This window comes from Pelmatolapia mariae, linkage group LG7 (assembly GCF_036321145.2).
Source record: "Pelmatolapia mariae isolate MD_Pm_ZW linkage group LG7, Pm_UMD_F_2, whole genome shotgun sequence".
NCBI classification, from domain to species: Eukaryota; Metazoa; Chordata; class Actinopteri; order Cichliformes; family Cichlidae; genus Pelmatolapia; species Pelmatolapia mariae.
The window spans coordinates 25,040,066-25,064,112 of NC_086233.1; the positions used below are offsets into that span (position 1 = coordinate 25,040,066).

General features: G+C 40.4%; 2 protein-coding genes across 2 annotated transcripts; both read left to right on the plus strand.

The window, feature by feature from the left end:
• The first annotated feature begins 328 nt into the window (after positions 1–328).
• LOC134630871 (protein phosphatase PTC7 homolog) lies at positions 329–8,798 on the plus strand. Its single transcript, XM_063478627.1, has 6 exons — positions 329–890; positions 3,059–3,238; positions 4,193–4,391; positions 5,514–5,637; positions 5,728–5,857; positions 7,082–8,798. The coding sequence occupies exons 1-6, from the start codon at positions 689–691 to the stop codon at positions 7,138–7,140; spliced, it is 894 nt and encodes a 297-aa protein (XP_063334697.1). The 5' UTR covers positions 329–688; the 3' UTR covers positions 7,141–8,798.
• A 3,311-nt stretch (positions 8,799–12,109) lies between these two features.
• Positions 12,110–23,782, plus strand: LOC134630872 (TBC1 domain family member 10A-like). The gene is made up of 9 exons (XM_063478628.1): positions 12,110–12,690; positions 15,595–15,694; positions 15,791–15,898; positions 16,815–16,921; positions 17,023–17,137; positions 17,360–17,425; positions 18,515–18,704; positions 20,753–20,907; positions 21,086–23,782. Exons 1-9 carry the CDS (start codon positions 12,509–12,511, stop codon positions 21,488–21,490), a joined length of 1,428 nt encoding a protein of 475 aa, XP_063334698.1. The 5' UTR covers positions 12,110–12,508; the 3' UTR covers positions 21,491–23,782.
• Positions 23,783–24,047: the final 265 nt, after the last annotated feature.

Here is a 24,047-nt window from a genome sequence, read left to right on the forward strand (position 1 = left end):
TTTTAATTTGTTGTGGATTTTTAATTTGTTGCGGTTTTTTAATTTGTTGTGGATTTTTAATTTGTTGCGGATTTTTAATTTGTTGCGGTTTTTTAATTTGTTGCGGTTTTTTAATTTGTTGTGGATTTTTAATTTGTTGCGGTTTTTTAATTTGTTGCGGTTTTTTAATTTGTTGCCGTTTTTTAATTTGTTGCGGATTTTTAATTTCTTGCGCTTTGCACTTCCCAGCCACCGTACATAAGTTAGCTAAAAACAACAAAAGATGAATTTGGTCACCCCCCCACGGTGAACCTGGTGGGCGGGGCCACGTTACGGCACGCGACGTCACGGTTGTAAACACCCGTATGTACTCGCATCTTTGTGTCCCGTGGAAACATGTCGGGAAGGAGAGAGCCCGGTGGAGGAACTGCTTCGTCTATCAAATGCTCACCTGAGACATAAATCGAAAGCGACAGAGTCAGAAAGGAAACGGCGGCGTGTTTGTTCGAGTTTGGAGCAACTGCAGCCTTCCGCTGTCACAGAAGCGAGCCGGTCGGGATCGGATGGACGACTAAAGACAGACAGCCGGGGCTTGATCTGAAGACTTAGCCTCGCAGGCAGGTGGTCGAGCCGGTTAGAGAGAAAGAGCGAGAGAGGGGGGACAGCGTGTACGGTCTCGGATCAGAACGGGGTTTCTCCTTGCTAGGGGATGTTATCCGTACTGTCTTATGGCAGACTGGTAGCCAGGGCTGTCCTGGGCGGACTCTCTCAGACGGACGGTCGGGACTACAGTCTGATCACCGCCAGTTATGGTTTCGGTAAAGACTTTCGCAAGGGGATCCTGAAGAAAGGGATGTGCTACGGTGATGATGCTTGCTTCATTGCACGGCACAAGACGGCTGATGTCTTGGGTAAGGATTCAGGGCTCTGCAAATGGCTTGCATGAAAGTTAGACGCCCTCTGTGCTTGGGTGACCTTCAGTGAGTTTAGCCAGCACGTGTGCCGCCCCGTCGGATCAAAACACACCAGCCCCCCACCCCACTCACACATAAAAAAAAGACAGCACTTTAACCCGGATAAAACAAGACTCTAACCCGGATAGACGCTTAAAGCATATCTGTACGCACATAGCACCTGCACTCACGTCATTACTTTAATAAATGACATTTATTTTACTGTTGGGGGATAGTTTTGAGGTGAAACGCTAAATGACCTTTCACCTACATGTGTCCCCACTGTGGGATACACTGCGATGACGTAGGCTATTGCAATCACAACATTAGAAGACGTAAATCGGCCTTATTTAATTCGGGCGTGGCAAAAAAAAGAGCCCATTAAAACGTATCAGACTTAACACTACAATGTCTTGCAAAGGTCAGAATGGTTGAGCATGGAGGCAGCCATGTTGCTAATAGCATCATTAGCCTATTAGCTTAGCTAGCAGGCTAAGCTTGCTTTGTCCTCGCCACCTTGCTGCTGCCAAAGACTTAAACTACCACGTGGTTGGTTAGACACACACAAGGTGTGTTTAGTGTTAAACGTTTAGGTTGGTTAGAGAAATAAAATTGACATCTCTGAGGAACACATGGCAACACGTGTATACACGGCAAGGAGAAATGGAAGTGGAGTCTGTGAGACTTCAAGTCAGAGTGTTGAAAACGTCCCTTGCTTTAATTCAGGCTGATGGAAATCGTAGTGAAGGGCGTAGCTGACAGTGATAATCAAGCAGTGCAGAAGAAAATGCATGGGGTTTTCCAGGATGTATAATATTTTCACTTTCTTTTTAAAGGTTACTTTCACCTCTGTAAGAAAGGGAAAATAATTCCAGTCACAGCCTTATAAACTATGGAAACAATATTCCCAGTAGTCTGTGTGCTGTAGAAAGAAATACTTTCAAAACAACTGAGCAGGGAGTTAAGAGGAAACACGTAGTTTCTCTGAAAGTCAAATACTATGAGCATGTGGTGGGGAGAAAAGTTATACATCATTATTACATTATTCTCATTGTTATGTACATATTTCTTTTACAACTGTCTTCTGACAAAAAAAAAATACTCTGAAGTAAAAGCATTTGATTTGGATTATAGCTGGTGCAGATATTCACTTGCCATCCTCTTTGGCCACTGAACTAAACAGAACTTAAGTAAAATCATCTGGTCTTGGAAAAAAAATTGCTTTGCATCAGCTTTCAAATGAATGTGCAAATGAAGGCATATATGAGGTGATTGATGTGAAGCCACAATGTGTAAATATATTTAAACTGACTTTAGAAGTCATTTGGACGCAAGTAACCTTACCGGTATACCACGAAAATTATATGTATTTTGGAACCGCGTGCTTACAAGTACAAACTTGAATGATTCATGTAGCACCTAAATTACAGGATATTAGATTACGTTTGTTTGTGTGTATAAGCTGAAGGTGTCTAGAGCTAAAGAGACTTTGGTTGCTGATGAGGTTTCAAAGTCAATTTGTATCTTTGCTGTTCTGACGCATGGTGTGCAACTAGAATGAATCAAAAGTAAAAATAAAACAGGAAGCTAGTAGATTATGAGGTACCAGTGTATAAATATGAATTACACACAAGATGTATACAATTATTTCTGTTCCATAGCTGCAAGTAACACATTCTCCGGGGTAAAATTCTTACAGTTCAGGTAAACTAGATAAATTAGGCACACATGAAGCAGTACAAGAGAAGTTACAATGGAAAGTTAATAAACCAATGTGTTCCTGTTTAGCAGCGATACAGACACCAGAGAGAAAAGCAGTTCAGTAATCAATAAAGCATCAGTACCTAGAAAAGAAAGATCAGAAGAGCAGTGTGGCTGTGCAAATATAGACATGATGCATTGACCTTGGAAGGAAAAGAAAGTAATGTCTGCTGTAAAAAATAAAGATAACTTAATAAAAATTCAACAACTAAAATCAGCCAAACTGCCACCAGCAAATGTTTGGTATTTACACTTTTGAAATGCCTGATCAATCCTCTGTCACGAATCTAGTGTTAATAAGGTGTTGTATGGTAGTGGTTCAGAAGTAAAACAAATGTTTTTAATTCCCTTTTTCTTCCCATCAGGCGTAGCAGATGGCGTAGGTGGTTGGCGGGACTATGGTGTCGACCCATCTCAGTTCTCTGCAACCTTAATGAAGACCTGTGAGCGACTGGTGAAGGAGGGTCGCTTCACACCCAGTAATCCAGTGGGCATCCTGACCTCTGGCTACTACGAGCTATTGCAGAACAAAGTTCCCTTGCTAGGTGAGTACATAGAGATGATCCACCTGGTTACAAACACAGCAAGTGGTGGAGCGAGCTTTGTACTGAACAGCCGTGCTGAGAGAAATAAATAACATAGCTGCAGTATGAGTCACACTGTGAGTATTGGCCCTGCTCACCGAGTACAGAACACAGGCTCTGTCCTGAGTTATACTATCTGTATTAACATGGAATCTCTTCTTCTACCTTGGCAATTACTAATATACAGCCTTTAAGTACATGATCATTTCTTCAAGAGGGAACCAAATTATGCTTCAATGATTGTGTTAGTTGGCGAGGTATATATATTATGTGAATTTTGTTTGACACAAACCTTTGTCCCACCGAGTAATTTAAAACCAGTGAGGTAAGTATCTTTGATTGGGCAGTGATTTCTTATGCTAACACTTGGTAGTTGAAATTCAGTGATCTTGTGACTCCCCACGATTTACCCTATTACACAGGCCAAACACTTCGCCCCCTGCCAGAGCTTCAAAAGGTCATGAGTCTGTCTGTAACTGATACTACAGGAAAAAAGGGTCAGTGAGATTTTAAAAGTAGGTTAACACCAAGCACGTGACCAAGGTCGCATATCTTGGCTCAGTGTCCCTGGCCAAGAGTTAGTGCAGACGCAGGTTAGCTGTGGTTAAATTTATCAGTTGGCATACTTTTATTTTGGAAAGTTGTGGCAAGGTCAGCTCTTGACCTTCTCTGCTCAAGGTTACCTGAATTGTTGCTAGTAGCTGTCACTGGGAATGCAATCTTTTTGGTTGTTTTTTTTTTTTTTGTCTGTATTATATTTCTTCCACTCTCCATGGATATATTAGATTCACAATGAGGGCACTCACAAAGACTACTTTGTACTGGTTGGGCAACATAACTCTTTTCTTTTGCCCTGATCAAATTGTCTGTTTGTATACATAACCTTAGTGTTGTTTTACTCCGCTTTATTTTCAGGAAGCAGCACAGCCTGCATCGTAGTTCTGGATCGGCGGAGTCACAGGCTACATACATGTAACCTTGGCGACTCTGGCTTCTTAGTGGTACGTGGTGGAGAGGTGGTTCATCGCTCGGACGAGCAACAGCACTATTTTAATACACCCTTCCAGCTGTCCATCGCTCCTCCGGGAGCCGAGGGAGTCGTGCTCAGTGACAGGTCAGTTGCTCAGTGTTAGATATATCTTTGTAAATAAATAAAACTCTATATTAGATAGATACCAGAGGCTGGGCTGGTAGTTGTACAGCACTGTACATGTCCTGCTTACAGCAGGCTCGGATAAAATGGTAAAGGCATATCATTCCATTCTGAGCATCCCTACTTGCAGTCATTGGGTTTGCATGCCACTTTGTAATGCAAAGCAGGATTTAAAATAGAAGTGCAGGTCATGATCTCTGTCATTTTCACTGCCAAGCTAATTTGTGGACAGCTTAATTAGCTCAACTTATTAAAAACATGACTCATCTCTCATGTGGGAAGCAAATATCATAGCATAAAGACCTTTATGTTGTTGTTTGCCAGGTAAACATAACCTGCTTTTCACCTCACACACTAAAGTGTGTGCAGGTGTGCACAGGTTGGCTGGCCAAACCAATTTACGTCTGTTATGACTGGCATCAACTCTAATAAAGCTTTTGTAACATGATCTGTTTTTTATGTCTGAATTGCCAGATGATGTCAGTGATTACCTGGATTTGTCTAGAGTTGTTAGCAACAACAAAAAGTGTCCTTTAGAAGTTTTCCTTAGTGTTTTTAGCTCTCTGCAGACATCAAGAATGTTACTTTCAAATTGCCCGTTCCTCCATGGATACAGGCTTTCAGTACTAGCAAGCCATGGCAATGGGAACTGATAAACAAGAGGGAAACTCTGTAATCCATTTGGAGCAGTCTAGATGTTTTGTTTGACTTTTCTCACTGGTTTGGCAGGTTTAGTGGGTTAACATTCCCATTAAAGTACATTTATAGATCTGTTTAAATGTCATCATAAATTAAGACCAAGCAGAAATATAAGGCTCCCAGGTAATAAAACCTCAGTCTGAGACTTGTGTATGGTGGTAGGAAGTGACAGGCCATCCCGGCATTCGGCACGGACAGAGAAGTAAACGGAGAAGTCAGGTTTTACGTCAGCTGTCACATTAAACGCTCACACTCCATCTTCAAAATTTAGCAGAGTGGCTTCTGACCTGCTTAATTCCACACTTAAAACTGTTGCCAGCAGCTCAGGTGCTTCACGCTCTAGTTTCACTTCATGATCTTCCTCTGCCTCCTTGTTTCCTGTAGTCCCGAAGCGGCTGACAGCTCCTCTTTCGACGTGCAGCTTGGTGACATCATCTTAACCGCAACAGACGGCCTCTTTGACAACATGCCAGACTACATGATTCTTCAGGAGCTCAAAAAACTCAAGGTATCACTTCAACATGTCAGCTTATGCTTATATGTGTTGGAAACAAATTCAAATTTTAATGCTTTTTTTTATTATTGCCCCTCGTTTCAGACTACCAACTATGACAGCATCCTGCAGACTGCACAGAGCATTGCAAAGCAAGCTCATGATCTTGCCTACGATCCTAATTATATGTCCCCTTTTGCACAGTTTGCCTGTGACAATGGCCTGAATGTAAGAGGTAAGGTTACTGTTAGCTCCCTTTAAAGGCACCATACACATAACTGCAGTATAATGTTTTTACAGCACACCCCTTTTCCTGATTAATACCTCCAAAAGAAAAGTTTTGGTTGTACAAATTTTGGAGATGGCACTATTATTTATCATGTTTTGAATAATTAACTAATAAACATTGAAATAAACATAATTTGTGTGTTATTAGATGCATAATGAGGAGCATACTAGCATACAGTACTTTTGATGTCCTTAATAAAACTGTACACTGTTAATACTAGTTGTAGGCCACAAAAGACACAAGTTGAGGATGTCTCGCTGGGGATTTATACTTCAACGGTAAATTTACACTGTAACTATGTCGTAACCGCAAACCCCTCTGAAACTCTACGTTGCAACCTGATGTGAATCTCTATAGAAATGTAACTACACATCTGGTCTAACTACACACAACACACAACTATTGCATGTTCACTACAGTCGATACCTCCTGTGCATTTCCAGCTGCGTTTTTGAATTTGTCAGTGAGAGAATAACACTTATCACCTCAATCTAAGAAATAACAATCATAACATGAATTGAAGTTCTCACAAATGTCAGCAAATCTTTGGAGGGAGATTGCTGAAACTATCTGAAGGGTTGTATGTCATAGGCTCTACAAAGATTGCTCACAGAAGTCCAAATCAGGCCTTAAACCACTCAGACTTTTAAGTGTGACTCTCATTGCGTTGACTAAAAGTTGCTGTACACTATAAGATTTCAGCAGTTATACTTTATATTTGAAGCCACATTACATGACACGGTTGTAATAAGCTTGGTTAAAGCATTTTTTCAATCAGTTTATCTAAACCTATTGAGGCTCTGACGTCTGCAGTTCCTCCGCTGTGTCCTTGGCATGGTCATGATAACACACATGAGACGAAACTCCTGCTGGCACAACCAGTTTTTCTTCTCTGTAGGAATCCCAAACATTTAGTTTTTGCAAGTTTAACCTTGATTTTTTTCCTTGTGGATTTTTTTTTCTTTGGGGGGGCGGGGGTGATGGCTGACCACCGCTTTACAGCCAATACGAAACAAATCACTACAATTATTGTTATATGCGGCTTTAACACTATTATGAAATAGAAAAGTCTTCTCCTATATATCCAGGAGGTCTTACATTTAAAAAGAGTACTTTGCATGAACTAGTTCTTACATTTCCTGACTTTATCTTTGTTTTTTTGTCCTGCAGGAGGGAAGCCAGATGACATCACGGTGCTGCTCTCTATCGTGGCTGAATACACAGACTAAAATGTGTGTGTGTGTGTGTGCGTGTGTGTGTGTATTTGAGTGCGCTTCTCTGGGGCTGTTCCTTCCTCGCCGCCTGCCTGAGTCTTCCACCTGCGGCCCTCCCGAAATGCACTGCGTCCTGTGGGGCTGACAGGGGAGGCCCGCCAACACCACGGCACACACTCCTTACAGCACGGCCCGTGTTAACATTTAGTTTTCTTCCGCTGGTTTTGCTTTGCGGCTGAGGGAAGGCAGGCAGCTAGAACATTTTGGGGTTTTTTTTCATGTTGATCGTGATGCAAGAGGAGCAGAGAGAGAGAGGCGGGCTGGCAGATCCCTTTCATTCTTCATCGTCTCATCCTGTAGCATCAACATCTTTTTCAATGATGTGACAGCCCAGGACAGATGGATGGCCTGTAGGCTTTAAAATCTGAAATTAAAATGTGATAAGGAGTAAGCCATGGGTTTGGATTCTTTAGAGCGTAGTGACAGAGTTAGCAGGTGAAACCTGGCTATTGGTCTCTGTTGTTAATCTGTTCCATGTGGTAAATGTGTTTGAACAAAGCATGTAGACTAGACTGAGGAAGCTGAAGCTGGGATGTTGTTCGAGTATGAAATGTACGAGTTGGGATTAAGTGTCTTTGCTCAGATCAAAACTCTGTAAAGAGAAACTGTAACACTTATTAAAGCTTTCACATGAAGGTTAATCAGGTGTTGTCGCTTGGCCGAGGGAACCGCACCTCCTGATGAGTTGTAAATATTTTTGTTTTTTACAAACTTGTTCTGGCCTTTCTGTCTTTGAATTGGTTGTTAAAGCGAAGAGCTGTTTCGTTACTTTATGGAAGATCTACACATGCTCTCGTATACTTTCTTGTACAGATACTAATCTCGAGGTGATTTTCATCAATACCACACTTCCGCTTGAAAGTTGCTTCCTGAGATTAATCTCTGAAGCAGTCGTGTTGCAGAAAGGCCGCTAAAACATATGACTGGTTTGTGTGGCATATTTGAGAAGCTGTTGTACGTAATGTTTATATTTGTTATAAAGCTCAAGTTAGCATCTGGGAATGCTTACAATTGCAGTGATAGGTCAGGAACAAATTTAAAGGAGAAAGATGTATTTTTTAAACCTTATTTTGTTTTAAAAGCTACAGACTGAAGCATATGCAGATGTGACAAACGTCCCGTGGATGACTAAAAGATCCATGTATCTTAAAAAAAAAAAAAGAAGAAGAAATGTGCATTGTGTGAGTCTGCTTCAAATGTTTTGTTTCTCTGTCCCTCATTTTCCTGTTTCATTTGTTTGCTGCTGCTTTTGTTATTCACGTATGACTTGATTTGCATAAACGCTGTGACCGTGATTGCGACGAGTGCGTAAACGTGCGCTCTGGATTTCACCAAACTACACGAATCAAAGACACTGATGATACCGTTCTGCTTATGAGGGTCTAACACTTCACCTAAGTGTTGTGGATAAACTCTTTACAATTTAAAAGCATGTGCACCAAAGACACATTTTCTTTGTGTATCTCATTATGCTCTTTTTTTTTTTTTTTGACACAAACATCATACAGCAATACTCTAAATACTCTAATTTTCTTGTTCTATGTGTGTGTGATGGCCAGAGGTCTGTGTGGAAATGTTCAGAATTACATTAAAATGTATTTTCTATTCCTAAAGTTGTATCATATTCCTGGTTTTAAGTTATATGTGACTGGTTATCTGTAAGTAACTATAAAGACAGGTTTTTAAAAGAAAAACCAAAGAAGGGAAGCCATAGTTCACAATTAGGGCACTGCTCTGGAAGCACCACTGTAATGGTAACAGTCACTGTGGTGCTCATCTAACAATCACGGTAGAAGTTGTACTGTTGCTGCCATACTTGAATCCACTGATCCAGCATGCATTTTATTACTAGAGAGCAGTTCATATGTGCAATTTGGCAGCAGTTTGTGCTACAATGATTGCATTTCACATCAAATTGGGCAGGTTCTTCTTCCTCATAAACATAATGGGGGTAATGATTTGCATATCTGTCCTGCTGTCATCATTGTTTTTGTTTTTTGTGTGGTTTCTATTTTAGTTACTAGTACCTTTTTCCCCCCCCAAACTTAATTTCTCACTGTTTTAGGCTCTTCTTGTCTTTGAGGGGTTTGTGTAAGAAAAAAAAAGAAAAGGGAAATGTCTGTTTCTCAAATATAGACCTATATTTGACAGAGAGACGTAACTTATGCAGGAGGGGGTGTGAACTTGCAGTATGAGGGTGAGCACAGTTTCAGCCTTAACCAATAGCTAGACCTGTAATCAAGAGGCCTTTCCTGTCATTGCAAGCTTGTGTCGTCCCTGCCGTGTTGCCCGGTGTTTGATGTAAATGAAATGTGGACATGTCTTTTTCTCTTATAAAGTCGTTCTCAAAGGTGCTTCTGCAGTCTGTATGGTATGATTGTCCTGTTCCCAGCAAGCGTATGAAAGATAAACTTATGTCTACAGTGAAACAATGCAGGTCTAATTTATGTAAATATGTTTTAAAATATGTACAATATTTAAATAAAGAACCTAGTATTTATACTAAACTTGTTTAGGTGTCTTCTTTATGAATATCATGTTTGAAGTAGTAACTTAACTCAAGGGATGAACAGGATAAGTCAATTACAATAACCTACCTATGTCCCCAAGAGGGACAAAAACCCTGTGGGAGTTTAAACCCCGTGGGAGTATCCCCCCCTTTTGTCCCCCCAAGAGGGACAAAAGGGGGGATACTCCCACAGGGTTTAAATCTGGGACTCTCCACCATTTGATCCTAGAACTGAAGAAGCTTCTTGGATGAGAGGTGAAATGCCTTCAAGCAACTTAAAGAAGTGCAGACGCTTTTCTTTCCAAGCTCCTTAGACTATGATGGCCTGGATGACTGAGAACCTTCACAGAGACATTAAAGAAACTGTTGGACATTATGGACAATGCTGGGCATCCTCTGCACACGGCCATAAACAACCAGAGGAGTCTATTCAGTGACAGGTTGCTTCTCCCAAAGTCAATGACCAACAGACTTAAAAATGCTTTTGTCCCACACGCCATCAAACTGCTTAACTCCTCGCTGGAGGGGAGAGGGAGGGGAAACGGGGACAAAGGAGGGCGGGAACAGCTAATCATTAGTGCCTTTTTCACTGTGCAATATATCCTTTTTTTTTTTTAAATATCCAACGGTGTAATAGACTCGCAATAGTTGAAATGTGCAATTCCCTGGTATTCTTATTCCTATTTATTCTTATTTATCCCTGTTGTATACTCTGTATTTATATGTGTCTCTGTATTTATATGTGTATATATGGTACATTTCTGCTCACATTCTGCAACTTCTGTCGGTGCTGTGCTAATGGAAACAGAATTTCCCAGAGGAACCCACCTGAGGGATAAATAAAGTTTCTAATCTAATACAACTTAATCTGAAACCCAAATATCTGATCGGCTAGTCACGTGGCAGCAAGTTAATGGAAGTAGGCATGGCCAAGACGTTCATACTGAGCACCAGAATGGGAAAGGAAGGAGATTTAATTTACTTTAAATGTAGCATAAATACACATAAAATACAGTTCTGCAAAAAAAAAAGATACTGCATGTCAACAAGTGTATTATGTATGAGAACACATATGAATGCATAACACTCCTGAGTACCAACTGAGCATCATTTGAATGCCACAGCTTATCTGTTTGTGACTTATAGGTTTCCTTTGTGTGTTTTTCTAGCCAGGTATGATTTTACTGCATTGGTGGTGTGTTTGATCTACTATGGTACAGCCTGGTGGATAAAAATCTGATGGTTATTAATTCCATCGATTCTGACTGACTGACTGAAATTCAGTCCCAAACCTATAGACAGTCACCTCCCACAAACACACTGACAGTGACCTGTTGCTACTGATTCAATCCAGTTCTTGTGTAATATGGCATACCTCTCCCTTCTCTTCCTGTTTCTCTTCTTAAGAATTGGCTTCTTGACAGTCATCCTTCCACTGAGACCATTTCCGATGAGGCTTCAGTGAACAGCAGATGGCTCAACTAAGGGCTCAGATGCATTTCTCAGGTCCTATGTCAGGTCTTTGCTGGATTTCTTTCCTGTTTTTTAAGGATATGAATTTCAGATACTGTTCATCTGCTGTAGATAGTTTTTAGGCCTGACGCATCTTCTTTTTTGCCCCTATTGTTTAAGAACACTTTAAGCACCATGCTTCAGGAATCACCTTGTCGATCCCAAATACTGTTTTATGCCTGTCACACTGTGTTATTTCTTTCATTTTTCATAGATTAATCTCTAGAAATTGGAACAAATTACATTTTCCTAATAACAAAGTAGATAAGTATACAATTTTAAATTATTTTTATATTGTCTTATCCTGTTCATCTCTTGAGTTAAGTTTCTTTCTATGTGCAAACATAAAATAGACACCTAACTCTTTTATTCTTGAAATATTCATAGGTTACAGTAAAGTGGTTTGACAAGCAAACATTTTCACTCTGGAAATGAATAAAAAAGGGGCCGATATCTTTGGAAGACTTTCAGAAAGCCCAGAGAACTATTGCTCAAGTCTGACTCCTTGAAAGCAAAATATGAAGAAATGAGGGATGACTCATGACTTTTGCAGAAGTGAATGATTAAAGATGTGAATGCAGGGCGTTTTTGCATGTCTCATATTTTACTCCTTATTCTGCATCAACTAAGATTTTGCTGCTTCAGTGCAATGCAGTTATTACAATACAAGTTCTGTCTGAACTATTTGAAAGACAATGTCACCTCACTTGTAATTAAGATCAGATGTAACAATTTAATGGAGCACTCTTATGGTGGTTGCAGAAAAATAACTTCCTGTGGTAATTGTCAGTGAAGTGAAATTGCTAACCGTACCTGCATGTGTGATTTCCAGCATTAGGTGGCAACAGGGAGTCACAAGATGCCATGGATGTTTTGTTTACTACTCTCTTCGGGGCAAGACAGCTTTTCTCTTCCTTGTAGCCAGCAGCTAACTCACATTCCTGCTGACAGCACAGAAACTAGGTGTGTGTCAGCTGACAGTTGTGTGATGCTAGCATGGTAACTTTGGGGGATTAGCAAACAGATACTGAGCTGCTAATTAAGCGGTCATCGAGGTGCGATTTAGAGTGTGAGTGGAGCGTTAATTATGTGGCCGAGGAGAGGGGGATGTACATAAAAAAACAACAACAAAAAAAACAAAAAACAAAACTCAAGTGGCTGTTGTAGCGTTAGCGAGCTAGCAGCTATATCAGTAGCAACCGTAGCTAGCAGGCGGTGACGGCTCCCATGGACGGCGTTAAAGTGTCAGCTTTTCTTCTGAAGACCCTGTAGGTGGCTTACGCTAAGATAAATGTTGGCTCAATGGCCAGAACGGAGCTGAGCAATGGACTTAATTTGCGAGACAACCCGGAGAAGCTGACAGAAAATGGGACGGGCTCCTCGCACGGATTAGACCCAGAGGTAAACGGCAATGTCGTCCCCGGAGAGACCCAGGTGGACAAGTACGGATTCACAGGAGGAGCCCAGCAATACGCTGGAGACTCGTAAGTGTCGTTTAACATCGCTGATATTTTATTTAGCCCTCGAAATCAATGGAGTAATTCATAAAGGTTTCCTTATCCCTTTTCTTCTGTGACTGAGATAAACGCGAATAAAACTCAATCTTCTCTGCGCCTCAGAGGGCTTCTTTCCCCCACTGACGCTGTAATATTTATCATTAATGAGTTTGTTTATAGTCAAAAGAAGAAAAGTTAAGGTTGGATGGCTTCAAACTGTACACGGTAAACACATTGCTTTACAGTTTAACGCAACCCCACCTGGTTTAATGGTTCACTGCTTTTTATTGTTACTGTTGTTTGCCTCAAAGTGAACCAGAGTGCGCTGATGATCCCTTGACCTTATGAGTTGTGCATCAGGGTGAAAGTTTTTCAGTAAAAAAAGTGTATTTTAATATTTGTTGCAAAAGGATATTATACCATTTTAATCTTTGAGATGCACCGTGATAAGACTGGATTTGGTTTCAGTGCATTGTTACATGCTCTTCAGCATCAGCACAGCTGCTGTATTATCTCTATTTCACACCACGGCGTAGAAACAGCAGAAATAAAGCCCGTATGTGCAATAGTGTACACTGCCCTGAGTTTGACGTCACTGTTTTGTAATGCATCACTGTCAGGAAAAAAAATGGCCGCATTGTTAAAAAGGATTTGCCTGGAGGGTTACGATTCAGTGGATTGGTCAGTTTGTTTCTGATGGAACTGGCTCTCCATTCATCCCAAGCTATTTGTGTTAGTCTGTATTCTGTGTTCCTACTTTTCTTGCTCAACCGCTCTCTGGCACCAAAATGAGAGAGACCGGATTCCTTCTTTGTTGTATTTTTCTCACTGGCATTAATATTCAATAACTTGGCACTGTCACTTCACAGGAAGAAATTCCTTGGTTCAAAGTTTCCATGTTCTGTCTGCAGCTGGGTGGGTTCACTCTGGGTACTCTGGCTTCCTCCCAGACTCCAAGACATGCCTGTTAGGTTAATTGGCCATAGGTGTGCCCCACAATTCATCCCATTATGGCTCTGGGACATGACCCTGAATTAGATAAGGGTCATTTCATGTGAACGGGCCAAGTTCCTTCAGCCTAACCACCTTTCCTTGGGGGAGCAGCGGGATCTTGGGTGATGATATCTATACTTCGTAGTAGAAGAACTGCCAGATTACTGTTGTTTTTCAATAAGTAAACTAACATATTGTGATGAAGATAGTTTTCTGTGGAGCCATTTTTATACGGGTATACCTAGGGGGCTGCTTAAATTATGTCAATCACATTTTTTTGGGCCAAATATCTGCTACTATGATTTAATGAATGTGGAATTTTAAAAATGTAGCTGAAGTTAAATCTTCAAATTCTTGCATTTGCTTGAAAATCTGATAGTACAGCCTGCACTAGTGTTTTAGAAACCCTGTAGACAGAACAGTTTTAAAGAGGGGGTTGAAATTTGTTACACAGATTCCCATATATGAGGTGTATTCTATACCATCAATTTACCCAAATGACATGAATGGTATTAAAAATATTAAGGCTTGAAAATGGGGAAACAAATGTATTCTAGTGAACAATATTTGAGATATTCCAAAAGAAATGATATCAGACAGGAATTTCAATGTGACTTTTCTAGAAAGATTTCATGTTTGGTAATAACAAGTGGGAGTGGGAGAAAAGTTTCTTCCACTGCTAAATTTGCTCTCTATACCTTCACCATCCATCCCTGTGGAGCCAAAGGAGCCACATTTCCATCATCCACAGTTCAAAATCATTATTATTTCTCTTATACTGGGACTTGGTGCAGCCCCTCAATTCAACCTCAAAAGAAGTCATGGTAGCTCCTCTCTTTTTAAGGACACACTTCTTTTAAGACAAGTTTCTTCTGATTGGTTGACCCTTGTAAACAGAAGGTAGGAATAGGAGGTAGCTTTTTTTTGGTTTGTTTTTTTCCTTTGTCACACTCACCTATGTGTGGTCATCATACAGACCTAAGAGTAAAAAAAAGTGTCTGAAAAAGTGTTTGGTGCAATATAAATCCTGACATTTTGGATCACAGGGATTGCTTGCACATATGCTGACCTTGTTAGCTGACATACAAATATCTACCTTTGTTACTGTACATGTTTGTGTATAATGCAGTAAGTCCCCTTTAATAAAGCCCACCTCAAAAGCTAGCTTTCACTTCTGGGTCTGCACACCGTCCTGGTTTGTCTATCTTCCTTGCTCTTAAAGCTAGTCTTGGACTTTGCCTTGAACATAGGCAAAGTTTGGCAAAAAGTTTGTTTGTTTGCTTTAATTAATTAATTTCTTTTAATTTTCCTTATAAACCAAGTAATATGACTCCTTTTCAAATAAATGAAGACAAACAGATTCAGCCAAGCAGGCTGACCTGTCAACAACAAAATGTTTAGTATTTTTTACTGTTTCAAGACACAGTCATGCAGTCTGTCCTTATCTTGTTCTTTGGGGTTATTAGATAACATTGGTGTAAGTGGCATTGTTTGAGCTTGCTTTAATAACTGCACTGCAGTAAGTTGTAAAGTTAATCATATAAATAAACAGACCAGGTTTCTTTGGTTGTTTTTGTGTGTGTCAAATGTGAGAGCTCAGGTCTTCAGCAGCTCTGCAGTGAGGTGAGAGATTAGTAAATGTTTTGAGTAGGAGGCTGTAGTAAGCTGAACAAAGGGAAAGTTCTCCCACAGCTTCCTGTTTTCCATCCACTTCTTTGCTGATTGCCAGTGTTTAACTGCTTAGCCTGAGGTTAGGTTTCCTACACGTACAAGGAAGAGATTCCTGCCCTCTATGATGACAGGATTACTGGACATGGCACAGAAGAGTGCAACCATTGTCAGTCAGGGCTGAGAATAATTTGTTTGCCTCTATCAGTTTAATTGTTTCCTCCTCCACAGTGCTGAAGAGGTCCCAACTGAGGTGTTGAGACAGCGGGAGGCAAAATGGTTGGAGATGCTCAACAGCTGGGACAAGTGGATGGCCAAAAGACACAAGAAGGTCCGCTTTATAAGCTGTAAATGACATCAGATGTATTAATTATGTCCAGATGTTATATACAGCTTCTTCTTGAACTTACCATGTGTTGTATAACAGGTGAAAGAGCGCTGTCAGAAGGGGATCCCTCCATCCCTGAGAGGCCGAGCTTGGCTCTACCTTTCTGGAGGCAAAGTGAAAAGGGAGCTAAACCAGGGCAAGTTCCAGGTCAGTCATAGAAAGTTGTTTAAAAAGTGGACTTTTTAAAAATTCTCAAATAAATAAAACCTAATATGACAATATTAGATGACGTATTACAATAAGACAATTACACATTAAACATAGGAAGACACAAACAGAAATATTACAAAAAGAAGGTGATGAGATGTGTTGCACGTACCAATCATGGTAGGCAGTCTTAGCATGTGTTCAGAGTATATGCTGGGTGTGATGAGAAGAACATAAGCTCTGTAACATAAGAATGGAGATGGGTTTTTCCACTTTGGATCAATTTTTCTTTAAATTCACCCTGAATTGTTTTCCTAGAGTAATTATATAGTTATCTATTTGGAAAAAAAGTGCACTCTATTCAGGCCTGGGACAAAATACATGATGCAAAATCATTTGTAAAATAAGTCAGGGAGTCTGTCTTCCTGTATTTGACAGAAAAGGTTTCAGCTGTACATTTTTTACCATATTTGTGACAATTTTAGATGTGAAATTGTCTTTAATGATCGACTAAATAAATCCTTAAAGCAAGAATGTAGTTAAAGTAACAGTTTTAGTTTTAGCTCTGGCTAAAATATCTTTGGGTGGAACTGTGCAGGAAGAGTCCTGATACGTACACATCACTGACAGCATGCCAGGATATTGTCTATTGTCTCAGTTTTAACAATAGCACGCCAGTAAACATCCAAACACGATACACACTTAAAGTTTTAGTTACAATATTTCTATCTGTGCTGTTGCACTTTGCATTGAAAAGCATTGTTAAGATCAGCAACCAAAACTACACTGCTATAGTTTAGCAAAGACTAAATTGCAAACAGATGTTGCTATTTGGAGTAGAAGACTTGTAGCTATACTTAGAATGTTTTACAAAGCAACATAATGTTAAAAATGCCAACCAAATTGTGTTATTTAGAAACTGGACGAGGAGCAAGGAGATCCCAAATGGGTTGATATCATTGAGCGGGACCTTCATCGACAGTTCCCTTTCCATGAAATGTTTGCAGCGAGAGGAGGTCACGGGTATGCGTTTCCATTCCTCTCTTCCAGAATCCTTTTATGTGTCCCACTTTTCGCCTAATGAGGCCGAACGTTGTTTCTAAACCAGCTGTTTTGATGTATAGGCAGCAGGACCTGTTTCGTGTGCTGAAGGCTTACACTCTGTATCGGCCTGATGAGGGTTACTGCCAGGCTCAGGCTCCCGTCGCTGCTGTACTTCTGATGCATATGCCAGCTGAGGTGAATATTTAATAATTTAACCCATCCCTGTACTTTTTCTAATAGAAAATACTGGATGCCATCTGTTCTAATTGAAAATGTTAATTTCTAAGTTTGTTTTTCAAATGTATATTTTTCTATCAGCGCCATCATTGTTTTACTTTATGTAAAAAAAGTACTTTTTTTATTACTTTATGCATTTGTGCTTCCTCTAATTCTCTCTCCCTCTTTCTTTGGTCCTAGGATGCTTTCTGGGTTCTTGTTCAGATTTGTGAAAAATACCTTCCTGGATACTACAGTGCAGGGCTGGTATGTTGCTGTCAGTGTCATTGTTCCGCCTGTTATTTATCTACCTGTAATCTGTACACTCACCAGCCACTTTGTTAAATATCTAATCACACGCTGTTCCTGTCACCTAAGAACAGGAAATTTCTTAGGTAGATATTTTCTTGGCATAATGTGTCCCTTAGACAAACTGGGCATCGTTTAAATGTCACAGCCTGTCAGAACATTGTTGCTGACCTTGTCTATGTCTGTGTACCCATGTTTGGTGGCCGCTTCCAGCAGAAGAAAGTGCCATGTCATAAAGCCCATGTCATCTTACACTTGGGTTTTTTGTGTTATTTGAGTTCACTGTACTCAAACAGCTTCCACACTCAGCAGATCGCAATCTAATAAGCACCCTTGGAATGTGGTTGTACCGGAGGTTCACATCATGGATGTGAAGCCGACAAACCTGTAGAAACTAACTGTGTGATGGTGTCATTTTAATATACACCAAAATCTCTGAGGAATGTTTCCATCACCTTTTTGATTTTGTGATGAAAAGATTTAATATGGGCTGAGACAAAAGGGGGCCAACCTGGTAATAACAAGGTGTAAGTGAAAGTTGTAACAAGTTAATACTAAATGAAGTAGTTGGTGAGTGTATATCTATGTACACAAAATGAACATGTGTTTTGTACCAACAAGTAAATAAATGAGTCATTTAAGGACTCCAAACACACCCCATAATGGGCAAAAACTCATTTTGTTTTACAGTTTTGATATTTATGGATATTTTTCCCGGGAATTAAGGTGACTTTTACCCGTAGCTAAAACAAATTCAGCTTCAAGATTTGAAGTCATTCAAAGTTTAGTTTGGTATTTACAGCTTGTCTGTTGGCCTAATTTTCTAAAGTCAGAACTTAGCTTTTTCAGCTCGATGGTACGTGTGGCTGCTCTAGTGTTACAGCTCTTTAGGCCGTTGTCTCTGTCACTCATGCTGATATGCTAACAGCCTAATTCCCTGAGGTGGTGACCAGGCTAGAAGGATGAGATAATGAGACAATCAGATTAAGCAAAGACAAAGCAGTCTGTTCTTTCTCTGCTGACTGTTTTTGCATGTTGTCTCCACAGGAGGCGATCCAGCTCGACGGGGAGATTCTGTACGCTCTGCTGCAGCAGGTTTCCTCTGTGGCCTACCGTCACTTAAAGAAGCAGAAGCTGGAGCCCACCCTGTGCATGACCGAGTGGTTCATGTGCATCTTCTCTCGCACTCTGCCGTGGGCCTCGGTGCTGCGCGTCTGGGACATGTTCCTGTGTGAAGGTGAAGTGCCCCACACTGATAGATTTTCTTCTTTTTTATAATTGCATTGCATTGAATTGCTACTCTTACAGAGATGATGGGATAGATGCGATAGTGTATTCAAATGCTTTTAAACAGAAGTGTGTTACTTTAAGCTCACAGATGGAAGATTTGTTTGATGTGGCTTGTGGTTGATTTTTGTTTGACTGAGTGGAGAGTTCACAGTGCAGTAGTGGAAAATGCCACACTTGAGTTTGGGGGCACACCTAAGAACAAACTTCCTGTCTTTGCATTGAGTTAGTTGGCGCAGACAAATAAGAGAAGTGTTGAGATAAACAAGATGAAGTATTAGTGGCCTGGCTGAAAGTTGTGTGCTTTTTGGTTTTTCATTTAAACGCATCCCTCCGTCGCTTAAATTATCAGTCTCTAGAACAGCAATTAAATGAATACAAAATGGTAGCATTTAACGGTCCTCCAATACCCATCATATGACCATCATCCTCCTCTTTGATTTTACTTTAATGTCAGGAATCAGTAACAGTTTAAGGTAGATAACTGTAACAAAACCAAGTAGAAAGTACAAAACCTGAAGAGCTGGGTCTGATGGTTCCAGAGGTGGAGCAGGTTTTTCAGCTATTGAAAGGTCGGTGGTTCGATTCAGGCTTCTTCCAGTCTGCACATCAGTGCTCTTGGGCAAGATACTGAACCCCCAAACCTTCCTTTATTGTTGTGTGTGAATCTAAGTGGGTTGATAAAACTGGAAAAGGACACATAAATACATTTACCATTTACATGCACAGGACACTTTGCTAGGAACTCTCTTTTTTTAATGACTGGCTGCCTTAAATCTTTGCACAAAGTCAACAGGGTGCTGATAACATGATAGCATCACAGACTCATGCACATCCACGATGGCAACCTCCCGTTCCACAACATACCAAAGGTGCTCTTGAGATCTGGTGACTGTGTTTTGAGTACAGTGAACTCATTGTCATGTCATCTCATGATTGAGATGATTCTAGCTTTGTGACGTTGTGGTTATAAAGGGTTGGTCAGTAATAATAATCAGGTAGAGAGTGGTATTTAAATGATGGTTAGTTGGCACAAAGGGGCACACTGCTTTGTTGTGCCAAACACAACTTGTTTTCCAAGAGGAGCACTATGGACTCTGTAGGCTCCTCTTGTTAATCTTTTTATTTTGTGTTTTTTATCTTATTTATATTATTATCACCTGAAAGACAAAACAAAGGGAGGTACACAAACAAAAATAAAATTTTGCTGTGTGTGAGGGAGAGCGAGAGGGAGAGAGAGAGTGAGAATCTGCAGCAGAAGTCGAGACTAACCAGATTAAGGAACATTTTTCAAATCTTTAGATATCTACTTGTTGTGAGCCCTTGTAAATTGTAGCCTCAGTTTCCTGTTCTTAGCTGACAGGAGCAGCTCCTGCTGTGGTTTTCTGCCACTCTGCTTTAAGGTTTATTGTGTTGTGCATTCAGAGATGCTTTTCTGCATACCTTGCATACCTGACTATTTTCTGTCAACCTTTGAGATGGTTGTTCAGAAAAATCGCACCTATTTGTGAAATACTCACATCAGCCCATCTGCCACATTCAAAGTCACTGAAGTCACCTTTTCTTCTGAGTTTAACCTAAAGCATGTCATCTTGGCCATGTCTACAGGCCTAATTGCATTTATGTGCCGTGTAATTGGTTGTTTATGTGTTTGTGTTAACGAACAGTTTAACAGATGTGTCTAATGAAGTGGCTGGCAAGTGTATATGCGCTGATGGAGGGTTTCTCTGGTACTAATCGGGGTAAAACAGAGATAAAGAGTGATCAGTGAGCTGTGATCAGAATATCCAAGTAACAACCCACAGAGTAAAAACATGAACCCTCCCTGTGGTTTTATTTTGAAATAATAAAAATGTGTCACCACACTGAATCATTGTGTCACCCAACCCAACTCAAAGTACTTCTCATGGTTATTATGGAGAAATGAATTACTAATATAAAATGTGAAAGTTAGTTGATCTGGCCTCATGTTGTCTTGTGTGACTTGTATGTTCTCAGGAGTGAAGATCCTCTTCAAAGTGGGCCTGGTCCTCCTCAAATGCACGTTGGGATCCCAGCAGAAACTGAAGGACTGCCAAGGTCTCTATGAGACAATGGAGCTGCTCCGAGAAATAAATCCAGAGTACATGCAAGAAAGTTTCCTGGTGCATGAGGTACACCTACACAGACCATTAAGTCTTTGCAATCCATTTTCTTATTTTGACCCTGCAAACCCTTCTGAGACTGTGCCCTGCTGAGATTGTGAAAACACCAATAATGGAAATGCTTTAACTAAAAACTCAGACATTAAATCACGTGTGGCTCACACTCCTGTATTTATGTGCGTTTCAGATTATCGAGTTAACGATATCCGAGACAAAGATTGAGAAGGAGCACAATGCTCAGCTCCGGCGCTGGAAGGAGAGTCACGGAGATCTGCACTGTAAGTCCCCTCCCAGGATGCACGGGGCTAAAGCCATCATGACCTCTGAGCCACACAGCAAACAACACCTGAAACAAAGACCTGCCATCATCGTGGAGTCTCCCTTGGCACCCAAGACGGATGTGAATGAAGAAAATGCAGCCACAAGAAGTAGAAAGACTAAGGATGAAGATGAGATGAAGACAGCATTCCCTTCACAGGAGCTGATTAATCCTTACGCTCCTTCCTCTGATCCCTCACCTCTCTTCGAACATATAACCCTAAAAGGGTCCAAAGAGAGTCTGAGCAGTGTAGAGCAAGACACCTACCTGTAGCAGGAGAAGATTTATCACAGTTTACAAACAGCAGTAAGTCCATACAGGCCTAACCAAGCAGTGACATGACCACACCTTTCAGTGTGTCTGGGGCAAAAATAAAACTGAGATGTTTGTGAATTTTTACGTAAGTTTGTAAAACTGAATGCCAGCTAAGCAGCTAGGCTAAGCAGCTGCTGAAATCATTTCACTCACACAGGTTGCTATGCTTTTTAACTACATCCTACAGCCACATTTTTAAAGTGGAACTCACAGGTGTCATTTCCAGGGACCAGCAGCAGATGGCGACAATGTGTCACGCCGATAAATTAGGTTTTATTCCTGCAGGCAGGCGTTTGAACTTGGGGCTATTTTGCCCATCTCCATTGGGCTTTAACAACAAAAAAAGATGAATATTTTAATTTTTCTGAACCTCATAATCACTCATGTAAACACATAAATGTCTAGTCCTGATTCCCCCCAAGTTTAATTCAAACTCTAAAAGATAAACAATGAAGAAGAAAAAAGAATTAGCGAGTGCATGATCAAATTCGCCTGCTTTCACCTCTAATGCCACCGTCTTACCAGTATGCTTGATCCACTAATGGAGTTCTGTGATTGTAATCACAATGCAACGTTAAAGTACTAAATAATTAGAAATAGCCCACTGGAGAATAGTCACATGTGGCAAAAGATTTTAATGACACCTGTCGGTAATGTTGACAGGCTCACTAATGCTTATTACGCTGTGCGCCTTCTTGAAAAGAGAAAAACGTATTTTTTATATATAAAGTACATGTTCTCTTCTTTATCAGAGTTGGGAAGTTCCATAAGTAGAAAATTATAAAGCTCAAATATGTTTTGTTGCTCCATACATTTGTATACAGAATTGCTTCAAAGCAGCTCTCTTGATAGTAAAGGTTGCTGATCTCTCCCTTTGGGAGAAAAAAAGCTTGTGGCTAACTGTTAACACCTCCTGCTAGTTACCTCTTAAAAGCAGCGCTTTGATTATCTCCCATCTTTTAAAACATTGAGTCTTAATTATTGAGTTTTTTGCCAGGAGCTCTTTGCTTTTTTCCCCAGTCTTCCTTTTTGCCTACAGTCACTACGTTGCCATCGGATAGATTTGTATCGTTAGTCTCAGTTATTCGCACTAAATCGCAGACGCACAGTTTTTATGCGTGCACTCTGCAGAGTCTGTGGTGCTGCCTCAGTGAGTCGGTCTCTGCTGTCACTGAACACTAGAGGGCGTCCTGAGATTATCTCTCAGCCTCCATCAGTGAGCAGCAGCCTTTGTCTTACAGGGAAAAAAGGAGAGGAAAAAACCGACACAAGCTGTTTGACACTCAAATGATGATAGTTCAGGGACATTTTGTGTCACTAAGCCAAAGATTTGTAAAGTTTATTTTTTAAGATGTATTCGTGGAAGTAATTTAGTTGTGTCTGACAGTATTGTCAGTTTGGGAGTGCGTGGAGTTTTTATTTATGTCGTAAATGAAACATTATAAGCTGTTTTTGTACAATTACACTTTAAAGGCTTATGGTTTCATCTGCTTTAAATTTGTATAATTATTACAATAAAAGAAAAGGAGCGCACTAGAGGGTTGTTCTCTGCGGCTAAAGCCGATGGAGCTGTAAACCTTTGACGGTGACGTGTAAATACTTGTATAAAACCGAGATGCTGCAAGTGAAGAAAAATGAAGAAGCTGTTCGAAGTGAACTGAAAAACAGGCAACGTTTAACATTACCAGCAAAAGATGTGGCTTTATTTGGAGTTACCACCATACCTTTGGAGATTATTTTCAGTCGATGATTTTTATAATGGAAAATGGTTGTGGGTATGTGTTGACCTTTAAAAGCATATGCTACGGGTTCATTTTTAAAAATTTGTTCTGAAGCACTGTTTACTTGTGATGCCCTGTGGAGCTTTTTAAAGTCACATTGGAGATTTTAAAACTTTGATTTTTGTGTGGTTTTTGTTTTGTTTTTTAACTGACATATACTTCAACAGTTTCTGCAAAAAGCTGTCCTGAAGAGCTGATTTTGGTCCGGGGAAGGAATTTGAATAAGTTAACCGGTCATTTTAAAGAATAAGAACATTTAGTTTGCTGTCCATCCACTGGAAAATGCACACTCCAATAAGTTGATAAGATGCTGCTTATTATTAATCGTTGCAACAGTTATATTTTGAAACAAAAGAGCATTTATTTTGATAGGGGCATGTAGATTTCTGATATTTTGCCTCATTTGATTTAAAATGTGTATTTTTTTTCCCACCAAATTCCATTTAAATCAATAAAAGTTGAACATGTATTTCCTGGGGTTTTTTTGTTTTTTGTTTTATGATAACGCTCCTCTTACGTCTGCATTTACTATCAAACACAAGGGGATAAAGTGCCACACAGACGGGACCAAAGTTACGAGCAGTATTTGAATGCCTCCTGTGTTATCGTTCAGCGCCCTCACACCCACCCGTCCGCCCGCCCGCCCTCACCCACGCAGCAGCACACTTCCTTGGACACCTGTTTCTCCGGCTCTTTCAGCTCTTGGAGGAATTTGCATCTCAAATAGGGCGAAT

Bases quoted from the DNA above. Each gene is read 5' to 3' on its own strand.
- LOC134630871 (XM_063478627.1), top strand. From the start codon at position 689: ATGTTATCCGTACTGTCTTATGGCAGACTGGTAGCCAGGGCTGTCCTG. The intron at 891-3,058 runs GTAAGGATTCAG...TCTTCCCATCAG, and splicing joins CAAGACGGCTGATGTCTTGG to GCGTAGCAGATGGCGTAGGT. The intron at 4,392-5,513 runs GTCAGTTGCTCA...TGTTTCCTGTAG, and splicing joins GGAGTCGTGCTCAGTGACAG to TCCCGAAGCGGCTGACAGCT.
- LOC134630872 (XM_063478628.1), top strand. From the start codon at position 12,509: ATGGCCAGAACGGAGCTGAGCAATGGACTTAATTTGCGAGACAACCCG. The intron at 15,695-15,790 runs GTCCGCTTTATA...GTTGTATAACAG, and splicing joins TGGCCAAAAGACACAAGAAG to GTGAAAGAGCGCTGTCAGAA. The intron at 17,138-17,359 runs GTGAATATTTAA...CTTTGGTCCTAG, and splicing joins TGATGCATATGCCAGCTGAG to GATGCTTTCTGGGTTCTTGT.